Raw genomic sequence first — 9,922 nt, forward strand, 5'->3', positions numbered from 1 at the left:
TCGCTCAAATCATATAATAGACTTTCGATTCGTTCGTTCACTATTCTAACGCGACTATCTTGACTTCTGGACTTGTAGGTATAACGTGAAGTCATACGCACCCACACCCTTCATCCACACTTGATGGTTGTAGTTTAGAAGCGTTGTAAAAACGGTATTTGTGTGACCATTCTTTTTTTCTCTTCCTTCTTGAAGTAGAATTGTGTGCATGCATGTCATTAAATAATCATTCTTGACGATCTAAACTTGGACGAAAGCTGGCGAGAGGGCGAAAATTGCCTGCCTGTACAGAGTTCCAAAGGAAAGTTCCACCAAATTTCGATACACTCACTTTACTTTTGCTGCTTATTGCATTTCAGTTGAGGAAAATCGAGGCTAAAGGCAAGCGGGAAAATAGACCGTGGTCGCCGTGGATCCGACGTACTTTGGTAATGGTTGGCCTTTGTGGGGCACTTTGGGCTACCTTGTACGTTGAAGTGAAACTTCCCGAGGATTTCCCAGCCAAATCCACGGCGTGGTTAAATCGCATGGAAATTGCTAAAACCTCAGCTTTAGATTATTTACTTCAAGAGGCTGGAAGCCATTCTGGCAGGACTAATATCATAACCGTATCGAATTAATAGGAAAGCTGAAATAAAACTCGCCATGCGATGATGAAGTGGGAGACAATTTTCTGGGTATATTTCATAGTGAGTAAATGTGGTTTTCTGGAGGGCCAGGGAGTGTGGTCCGTCTAGACTGCAAAATGATCTCTGACTTTTACTTAGGTGGTGAAAGTTGGTTGATTTTTATCCAAGAGCATTTCCCATTGGATCTCCATGTTGAGAACCTCGCGTTCCAACCACTTCTCGTAGTTTTGTTTGAACTCGTCTGTCAGTTCCACGTCTTGTCCAAGGACGGAGGACAAACAATTGTCAACGGGCTCGTAATCGAAATCCTAGGCACGAAACCACGCATAAAAAAAACACCATCCATGCATTGTTGTTCGTTGCGTTATTCATAATGGAGAGAAAGAAAAATCACCCGTACCATGTTGTCGTTTTCGGAATCCGAGAAGTTTCCCTTGTCATATCGTCTTTGGTTAAATCTGTCAACTGCCGCTCTGAGAGCGCATTCTTCGGCTTGAAAATCCCAAGGGCGGGAATCCACGTCTAAATGAAAACAATCCTCTAGGTTTGTAATGACGCCCTATTGAACACTTGAAAATAAAATATTACCATTGCCGAAAGCCCAATCATCGTTGAGTCGATGTCTAACTTTGGTGTATATGGCAGACATTGTCTTCATGTTTGATTTCCGCCATTGCCTTCCCAAATATTTTGTTTGCATCTTTAATAACTTGAGAACATACAACTGCATCATGGCATGTTTCACCTTCAAAGTTCGCTTTAAGATGGGAGCCGACTTGAACACCACGAGCATCTGAAAAACGGAAGGACCAAGCATACAGAAATTTAAAATTCGCCGAAACATTATAAAGTTTTAAGAACTGGGCACTCGAAGCGTTCCCCAAAACGGGATATTCATGCAGGGGGAAACACGATTAAAAGTGCATGAAGCCTTGTCGACCTTGACTTGAAATTCCCGTTTTCCCTGAAATGGAGAATTTTTCCATTCCAGAAAAGTAGTGTCAGGGTCTAAAAGCGACATTTCTTCTAATTGTGCTATAATTGAACTGACTCAGATTTCCCTTGGGATTGTCGAATCTAGGCTGCAAAAGAGGCCCCCAAAAAGACAATTATCTTGTCAAGGGGCAATTTTTTATATACGATAAACGGAAATGCGCTATTGATGTGGCATGTATGCGAGTGTGTGGGCAATGACTGATTTGGCCCAAATTCGGGCTCCGATTGTTGCCGGAACGGTAATCTTGGTGGGGAATCGAAGTTATGAGGACATTGACCGCGATTTGGTCGTCCTGGTAACACCCAGAAGAGTACATTCAGTTTGGTCATGTGTGGTAGGTACCCCGCCAAGATGAGATTTGCCAACTTCCAACTGTTTTGAGCATGCCTCCCCTCGCAATTTGTCCACCAATCACGGCTCTTTTTCAATTGATGAGCGAGCTGCCTCAATTTGAATTGGAGTCCCTCATTTTCATTTTTTCGTCTTCTGTTCACTCACTCAACTCCAGGTCTTTCAGTGCGACACATCGATCGCTTGTTGGGTGATCTAGGGATTTCAACATGTTTGAAAAGAAGATCTGGCTACTGATTTGTCTAGTCTTGAGCATGGCCATGCACATGGCCAATGCTCAAGGGTCCGGATCGGGAGAGATGGAAGCGGGCCTGGAAGAGGGTAGCGCTGCTTTAGGTATATTTAAGAGGGAGTGCTGCATTACATTAACCCCAGGTTCAAGCCACTTTTTATGCATTTAGACGAAACACCAGCAGAAGAGGCTTCAGGCGAGGAAGCAACCTCAGAAGATACCGCCTCTGAGGAGGATGCAGTTCCTGAAGCTGAAGGTGAAGGAGCACCTGAGGAAGATGGAGCTGCCCCTGAGGAAGGTGAAATTACCGAAGCAGAGGTGGATGATGCGGATCCTGAGGTTGACGGATCAGGAGAAGGGGCCAATGGCATCGGTGATGAATCCTTTTCAGCAGAGGGGTCAGGTGCTGATGCTACGGCTGAGGAAGGCGAAGGTGAGGCCAATTGCGAGATCGTAGAGGACGCCTCTGGAGACAGTATAGAAGCACTTTTAGCCTTGGGCACCAAAAAGTGTAAAGAGTCCGGAGGTGAGATGAGCGCCGCCCGAATATTCATGCTCATTCATAAGACAACCACCAAGGAAGTTCAAAGTCAATTCAAGAGGTCAAATATGGTCTTGAATTTATCTTTTCAGCCGAGGCAGAAGCTGAGGGAGGAGCTGAAGAGCTTGCTGCTACATTGTTCCAATGCAACATGGACGGTATGGACGAGAAAGTGGCTGAATGCATGAGCAGTCTGGATGAGAGAGTCGGAACTTTGGAGCAAGCAACTCTCTCAGGAGAAGGTAAAAGACAACCCCATACACTATTACAAACTACGAAACGAATGATCTCTAGCTTAAATCGTATGTTAAGGCGGCGGTCTTGAGGAACAAATCACTTTGGTTCTTGTCAAGAAAGGTGTCATCGATTGCGATAATAACACCCAATGTGCTGATGATCGAGCTTGCATCGATTCTTACCAAGAACCTGGACGAAAACTTTGCGAGAGACCTTGCGATAGGTGAGCATACCATTCGCTCTTAATCTCATTGGTTGCAATAACCATACCAACTTTCCGTACTTAGAACCCAATGCAGTGTGCCATATTCCGAATGTGTGGCCACAAATCACGAGGCTGAGTGTGTCTGCAAGGAAGGGTTCCATGGTAACGGGACTAAGGCTTGTTTTCCTGAAGGGTTTGAGGAAGAAGCCAACGGAAAAAGTTACAAAATGTTCGATGATGCATACGTTGAATTCGACAACGCTACCGATCATTGCAATGAACTAGGAGCTCGGTGAGACTTTCATTCTTGGAATCGTCCAACGGATCCAGGTATAGATCACATATTCTCCCATCCTCCCTCCAGATTGCCCGTTTTGGATTCGGCCGAGACAATCAAGATCATCATGGCATATCTTGAAGAGTCTAACTTCACCGTTTTTGAGCAATGGGATCGATCGTCCCGACGGATTTGGCTTGGGCTCACTTTGGACCGTGGATCTGGATTAACCTGGGTGGATGGAGCTAGAGTCATCTCGTACCCCGCCTCTTCCAGGCTCTTTGTTTGGGAATCACGAAGGTACCTTTTTGGCATCAAATGGCAAAAACCACCAGATCAATTGGCTATCAGATCACTTGACAATTGCTTCATTTGCTTTCTTACTTCAGAATGCTTTCACAAGAAGTGAGTTACGCGGACAATAGCCGACATTACGCTCTCTACATTGATGGAGACTTGGCCAAACTACCCGGAGGTAATTTCATTAATCGACCGACACACTCAATCTCTCCATTTATCAAACATTTTTCAAAACCAAACAATTATAGGTGGTCGAAAGGGTGCTGCTGTGCTCTGCGAACTGATCCCGTCACAAATTCGAGAACCTGCACAACAAAATCCGTATCAAAACTACAACACTGACCCCCGTTACCAACAATACGGCCCACAACAGCCCAGTTACCCGAGCGATGGAGGTTATTCGCCCTACGCTCAACGTCCGGGCTATTAGAGGTGGTTTTTCTTTAACCAAAATCATCACGCCATCAAGGCAGAACAATATTGCTAAACCATAATGGAATTATATACCCTAATTTCAAAAGCTGTGTTCCAATCCAATTTGAAATACAACCCTGTTCAAATATGCCAACTATTATTGATGCCTCGATTCAAGATTAACCTACTACTTACCATGATTCGAGAGTGCTTCCATTTTGTTAGCTTGTTTAAAACCCGGAGCAAATTGATGCAGGAGAACATATTTCGCCAGCAATACACGGATGTGTCTCCAATCTCCAAAGTTTGGGCTGTTAATTCGGGTTGTTCACCAATGACACACGAGGGAAAGTCCAGCAGAGCAATGCTAAACGTCAAGTAGGAGAGGGCGCAATAGGCTCATTACTAATCCGGCGAAGCTTGTGCCTCCAAGGAAATTACTTACTTGTTCTTTGATCCAATGTATGCCATAATGTTCTGGTTGAAAAACTTCAAAACAAGAGGTATACAGTTGGCAAAGACTAGGTGCTGACTCATAAACTCGAACTGGTAGATGTGATTGACTTTGAAATGTTTGAGGAGCAATAAGAGGACACCCGATACGGCTTTGACGATGATTTCCTTGTGACGATTGACATCAATCCCAAGCTTCATGGATTGCATGACCGTCATACTAGAAATGAGAATCGTATGACTTATGGCTTTGGAAGTGGCATGGAATTTGCATTTGGATCTTGGACTTACGGCATGTCTTCAGGCAAGACATCGGTCATGATGTTGATCGAGTCGGTTTTAGACTTGGATGTAGGGGCGGAGGCCAAAAGGATCTTGAGAAGCGCTATCACATATTGCGGCAACGACGGGAGCATGGCCTGATATAGCGTTTCCGTTGGAGTTTGAGCCACGGGTGCTTCCGGGCGAGATATGGGATGTTGTGCGATATCATCTTCCCGCTGCAATGACACGAAGCAGTTAATGAACTACTGAATGTCCATGGTCTCCTCAAAGTCCAAAGTTATGGAACTTCCAGAACTCACTTCTATTTGAATCTCGGATAACGATTTGTACATGTGTTTTTTCAGCGTGTACACACCCTCCTGAATGGAATGGGGTAGGCCGGCCAATGTGGTGTGATCATCATCGAGCGTGAAACCCACAAACTTCATGCGCGTGTAGTCAAAAAACTGGTCCACATCTTTTTGACGCACTTTTGGCGTCCAAGGCAAACTTCGGGGAAGCTCTTCTACCAACATACCCTTCATAAATTGTACATCATTGAACACTGTACATTAGTGGAAGAACCTACCTAATTCCATCATTGGCACCCCGGGTCGAGGGCTATCTCGACCAAAACCCGATTCGATCGTGGATGACTCTGCCGCATCTTCAAAATCATCTTCAAGCTCTTGCACAATTTCCAGTCCCATATCATCCAGCGAGCTTTGTTTCGTCATCATGCTACGTTTGATACCTTCATGTCAGAAAGATCATCAGACGCCGTTCTGATGACGACACACATCATGACGACACACATACTACATACCTGGTCGATTGGAGCGGCGATTATTGGTAGATTCTACGAGCTCAGCGGCATTGGCGGGTGGCGACGCCGCTCGCATGAGTCGCGACACGGTGAGTGTGTCTTCGGTGATTGGATTTAGGCCGGCGTTCTTCCGATAGGTGTCCTTCATCTCTCGCAACACGTCCATCCCGCCCAATGAGGTGAGCAGCACTTTCCACAGCAACAGAAGCACCTTCTTCATGGGGAAATGCGGAGCCGTGCCCGAACAAAACCGAGTCACCATGGTCAGGAGCCGAATGGCGAAAAGATCATCATCCAGGGGCACATCTGGATGAAAAAGAACACGATGGTGGCCTTCAAATTTAGAACACATAGTTGACCGTTAATCGGCGTGTTTCGCGTCATTACTGAGTTCGGCCTTAAAGTTGTCTTTCAAACGTTGATCGGGGTGATCGCGGAGAACTTCGGTCATGACGTACAGTACGCCCAAGATGATTCGCAGTTCAGTCGAATCGGCCAAACTAACGGCCAATTTCCGCGAGGCATTCAGAGCCGCTTGTGTGTTCCTATCCCAAGGGAAAAGTCCATGAGAGCACTGCTATTGGACAACCATTGGGCTTCAACACTTACTCGATCTCAAGATTCAGTAGCTCAATGAACGTCGTCCAGGCCCCATGGCGATAGAGCAAAACTACATTGGTTCGAATCGCGTCCAAACATTCGGAATCGGATTGACACTCCATCCAACAACCTAAATAAGAGCCAAATGAATCGAACCCAATTGTTCCTGAGGCTGAACTCTAACCCTGCCAGACCTTGAGCTATGTACAAGATGGCGCGCATAGCTTCCAATCGTTCTCGAGGATCGGCCAACTCAGTTTGAGCCAAAATCGATTGGACCAATTGAACTTGATCCGCCTCACTCAGATCCCTAAAAGAGAAAAAAATACCTATGGTCAAGAATGGAATGTCCGATTGACCGCGAGTCAAAAACAAATTCGAACCTCCAAGTGGTGGGCGTGTCGGGTCCCCGGAATTGGCCCACAGCCTGCTCAAAGGCCTTTTCCCAAGTGCTCATCTCGGGATTTTCGGTATACGAATAGAACTCGGCCATTTCGGCGGCAAATTCATCCGAATCCGCATACACGAAATCGATATCCGGCGATTCCTCATCCTACAAACCATCCAGAGTAGATATATACACGGTTTTAATGGACCAACAAACTTCTCATCAGGAAATTGGAAATACTGGGTAATCAAGGTTCACAAGACCAGAAAAGAACCCACCTCGGAATCGGGTTTTTGACGGCGGAGGATCTCGCGAATTTTAGGCAGACCCGCCGCATTCGTCGAGGTGGAGCTCGAGCCATTGAGCCCGTTCTCACCGTTGCCGTTCATGCCACGGGTTCACGGTTAGGGGCTGGATTTGACCCTCCTCGGACGAGCGAGAGTTGAACTGTCGGTCTGTTAGTTGAGATCTGGCCTGTTGTCGTTCGTCCCAGGTTTGCTGAATCGAGTTGAGACTCAGAGTCAGGATGGATGGTGTGGCTCAATAATCGATGGGTATCATTGACAGACGTTTATATCAGTGTAAATGTAAGACCAGAAGATGGCTCTGAGAGGATTTTAAAACAGGAACCACTGTTTATTAACAATTAGTCATTCAGGAGTAGCACGTTTTCCTTATTGATCCATTCACTGCTAGCTGTCATACCTAGACTTTGGGCAGATCTCTGAGACAGCAACACAGATCGCATCCTGGTTTAGTTAGTCAATTACCTACACATACATTCGAAAAGTTCATGCTGTTTATTTTCATGGACAAACCCGCTATCAAATTTATTTTAGAAGTTTGATTGTGTGTAACATCTCAGCTCTAAGCAATAAGTTTCTGCGAAGCCGGGCCGGGGGGGGTGGGGTGTCTCTCGATTGCGCTTGACTCAGCTCGGCCACAGACCAGCATTCCCTCTCCTCACGTCCAAGTTCGTCCCGGGATCACTGACAGCTTTATACATCCATTATGAGCCAGACTGAGGCCTTGGCACAGCCATGGAACGGCACAGCCATCCTCGTTAGTCTTAATTTCTCGAAGGCTGTGCTACCAGAAATCTTTCATGAAATACTCCTAGAAATGTGCAAAGTAATTCCCAAAACTCTTCAAATTGTGAATGGAATTACCTATTCTTAAAGAAAACTTTGTTGGGTTTACATCTTACTGGGGATTATAGAATGTGAAAGGATAAAAACAACAAGATCAAACTGAAGAAAAGCATTCTGAAATTAAAGTAAAATGTCAGAAGCCTGGGCAAAGTCAAAATAAGTCAAAATGTCATTCCTTAACTTTGCCTTAATGTTCAATCAATTAGGTAGCCCAAGGATGTCACAATGAAGGGTCATTTACAGAATTTTGGGTCATACAGCCAAGGGCCTACAACAAGCAAGCAGTTAGGGCTATGGGCAAGTATTAATAAACTCTTGCCTCCATTTAAAGAAAAAAATATTTATTTATGGAATCAGACTGATATACAAGTTTATATTCGTAAACAACTCAAAATTAACAGCCTCACATGAATAAGTACAAAAGCACAAGCTAAGATATTGTTACTGGTCTTAGGACAACAGTAATTAATGAATCTATCTTTGCGCTCACATTTCAATTCTAGAGATGTCGAAATATGACTTTGGTGAAAGGACTGTATTTATCGCATCTTCGATTATTTATGTAGCGGGTATATAATGACACTGTAATCGATATACAAAGCCATATTTCAGCCAATAGGTTTTTTGTGGCGTAGGCTGCCTATTAAGTTCTAATATCTTGACAAAAGGCAGGGGTATTCCTGGATTGGTTTCGATCTGGCCTTGAGTTTTCAGTATGTTAGAAAATGAAGACTACATAAATCCACCGGCAGCAAAAAATTCTCATCTTCTAAGCCGTTCATTTTATTCCAAATAAACCCTTCTTACGACCACAAGATCTGGTTGAATAGATGAACTTAGACAAGTTTGAGCCCGAAACTATGCGTAGGGAACTGAGGAGATATGTAGTAAACATTATATAGAATGCGAAGTATTACATAAGCTTTTGATAACATAACTTTGAAACGAACAACTTTACAAGCAAATTATAGAAAAATGACCAACCTGTCATTGAATAGATCTACATTCCTTACTTTGTTACCTTAATTCGAAAAGCGGCTCAGAGTCGCTATGACCCAGAGCAGGCCGATTTGACGGGAAGCTCGTTCACAGTCCATATTTCTAGAAGTCCGTGATATATCCGATGAAAATGTAATTGTCTAGTTTGGCTCGGAACTTAGAAATGTGTGGACGAGAATTTTGGATTCTAACATCGGATTTCAGGAGGCCAAGTCAAGGGCCTAGTGGTGTTTCTCAACCTAACTGACTCACACTTGAATTGATCGTTACTTTCATTACCTTTAATTTAGCTTTTGCGGGCCCACTGCAGTGTATTAAGTGTATGTAGAGTGGTTAAAAGAGGTGGGTGCGGTTCCTATCATTCACTCTCAAGAGGATTTTGTAAAGTGGGTGTATTCACCCAAAAAGAATAAAATAGAAAATGTCCCAAGGAAGCAAGCAGGCCAAAATTCATAGATTGATTGGGCTTTCAATTCTTTGAATTAAATTCTCCGTTCTCCCTTCGATCCCAACCCATCTTTCTTATCCTTCAAAACCACCACCCCACTATGCAGTCGAAATTAATGGACCAATCCTGCAGTGGATCCATNGCCCGGCAACGTGGATCGAAACGCCCACAATACCCATCCGGTGAGACTGCCCGAGCCCCTAGCGGGTATGATATGGGCGGGGCCTGACTCGTGGCCCCGCCCAGGTTGATGAATTTGCCTGGCAGGTGCCACTACGGCTCGGCTGAAACGGAATTTCACGGGTCGGGTCTTGAAATCCCAAAGCAACCTTTCTACGAACGAATGTATGAATGGCTTTGGGTGTGGCTTGATCTGTCAAGATGCTGGTCCAACCCTCGATTGAGGATGTGCGCCGGACCCGTAGGCTACGGTTGATTGGCGTCAATTGGTTAGGCCCATGATCTATGGAGACAGACCCCTTTTGAAAGTCGAGGTGTCTGAGGGCTTTCTGGCTTAACTGAGTTCTTGGATAGATAGACATAACTTTACCTGAGATTAGCTTAAAATTCGGTTTCAAGTTCGAACCAACGTACCAGCCAGCCATAACAT

The 9,922-nt window shown here is 44.8% G+C and overlaps 3 protein-coding genes across 5 annotated transcripts in view; 2 read left to right on the plus strand and 1 right to left on the minus strand.

The window, feature by feature from the left end:
- LOC131887296 (uncharacterized) overlaps positions 1–658 on the plus strand; it is a 12,340-nt gene extending 11,682 nt beyond the window's left edge. Inside the window, exon 4 of the mRNA XM_059235870.1 lies at positions 360–658. Coding sequence (XP_059091853.1) covers positions 360–620 — 261 coding nt within the window. The 3' untranslated portion in view covers positions 621–658. The remainder of the gene's footprint in view (positions 1–359) is intronic.
- Position 659: 1 nt separating this feature from the next.
- Positions 660–7,391, minus strand: LOC131887291 (striatin-interacting protein 1-like). Its single transcript, XM_059235861.1, has 14 exons — positions 6,993–7,391; positions 6,710–6,879; positions 6,521–6,636; positions 6,336–6,456; positions 6,114–6,271; positions 5,727–6,032; positions 5,490–5,654; positions 5,221–5,426; positions 4,928–5,136; positions 4,629–4,856; positions 4,379–4,550; positions 1,218–1,422; positions 1,030–1,151; positions 660–937 (listed from the first exon to the last, which is right to left on the minus strand). The coding sequence occupies exons 1-14, from the start codon at positions 7,101–7,103 to the stop codon at positions 764–766; spliced, it is 2,463 nt and encodes an 820-aa protein (XP_059091844.1). The 5' UTR covers positions 7,104–7,391; the 3' UTR covers positions 660–763.
- Positions 1,630–4,331, plus strand: LOC131887293 (uncharacterized). 3 transcript variants are annotated; one of them, XM_059235863.1, is made up of 8 exons: positions 1,630–2,313; positions 2,379–2,735; positions 2,843–2,992; positions 3,063–3,210; positions 3,275–3,484; positions 3,557–3,769; positions 3,859–3,944; positions 4,018–4,331. In XM_059235863.1, the coding sequence occupies exons 1-8, from the start codon at positions 2,187–2,189 to the stop codon at positions 4,197–4,199; spliced, it is 1,473 nt and encodes a 490-aa protein (XP_059091846.1). In that variant the 5' UTR covers positions 1,630–2,186; the 3' UTR covers positions 4,200–4,331. The 3 variants fall into 3 exon arrangements, with proteins under 3 accessions (XP_059091846.1, XP_059091849.1, XP_059091847.1); XM_059235866.1 differs by having other exon boundaries at positions 1,635–2,313; positions 2,379–2,636; XM_059235864.1 differs by having other exon boundaries at positions 1,644–2,313; positions 2,379–2,642.
- Positions 7,392–9,922: the final 2,531 nt, after the last annotated feature.

This window comes from Tigriopus californicus, chromosome 9 (genome assembly GCF_007210705.1).
Source record: "Tigriopus californicus strain San Diego chromosome 9, Tcal_SD_v2.1, whole genome shotgun sequence".
NCBI classification, from domain to species: domain Eukaryota; kingdom Metazoa; phylum Arthropoda; class Copepoda; order Harpacticoida; family Harpacticidae; genus Tigriopus; species Tigriopus californicus.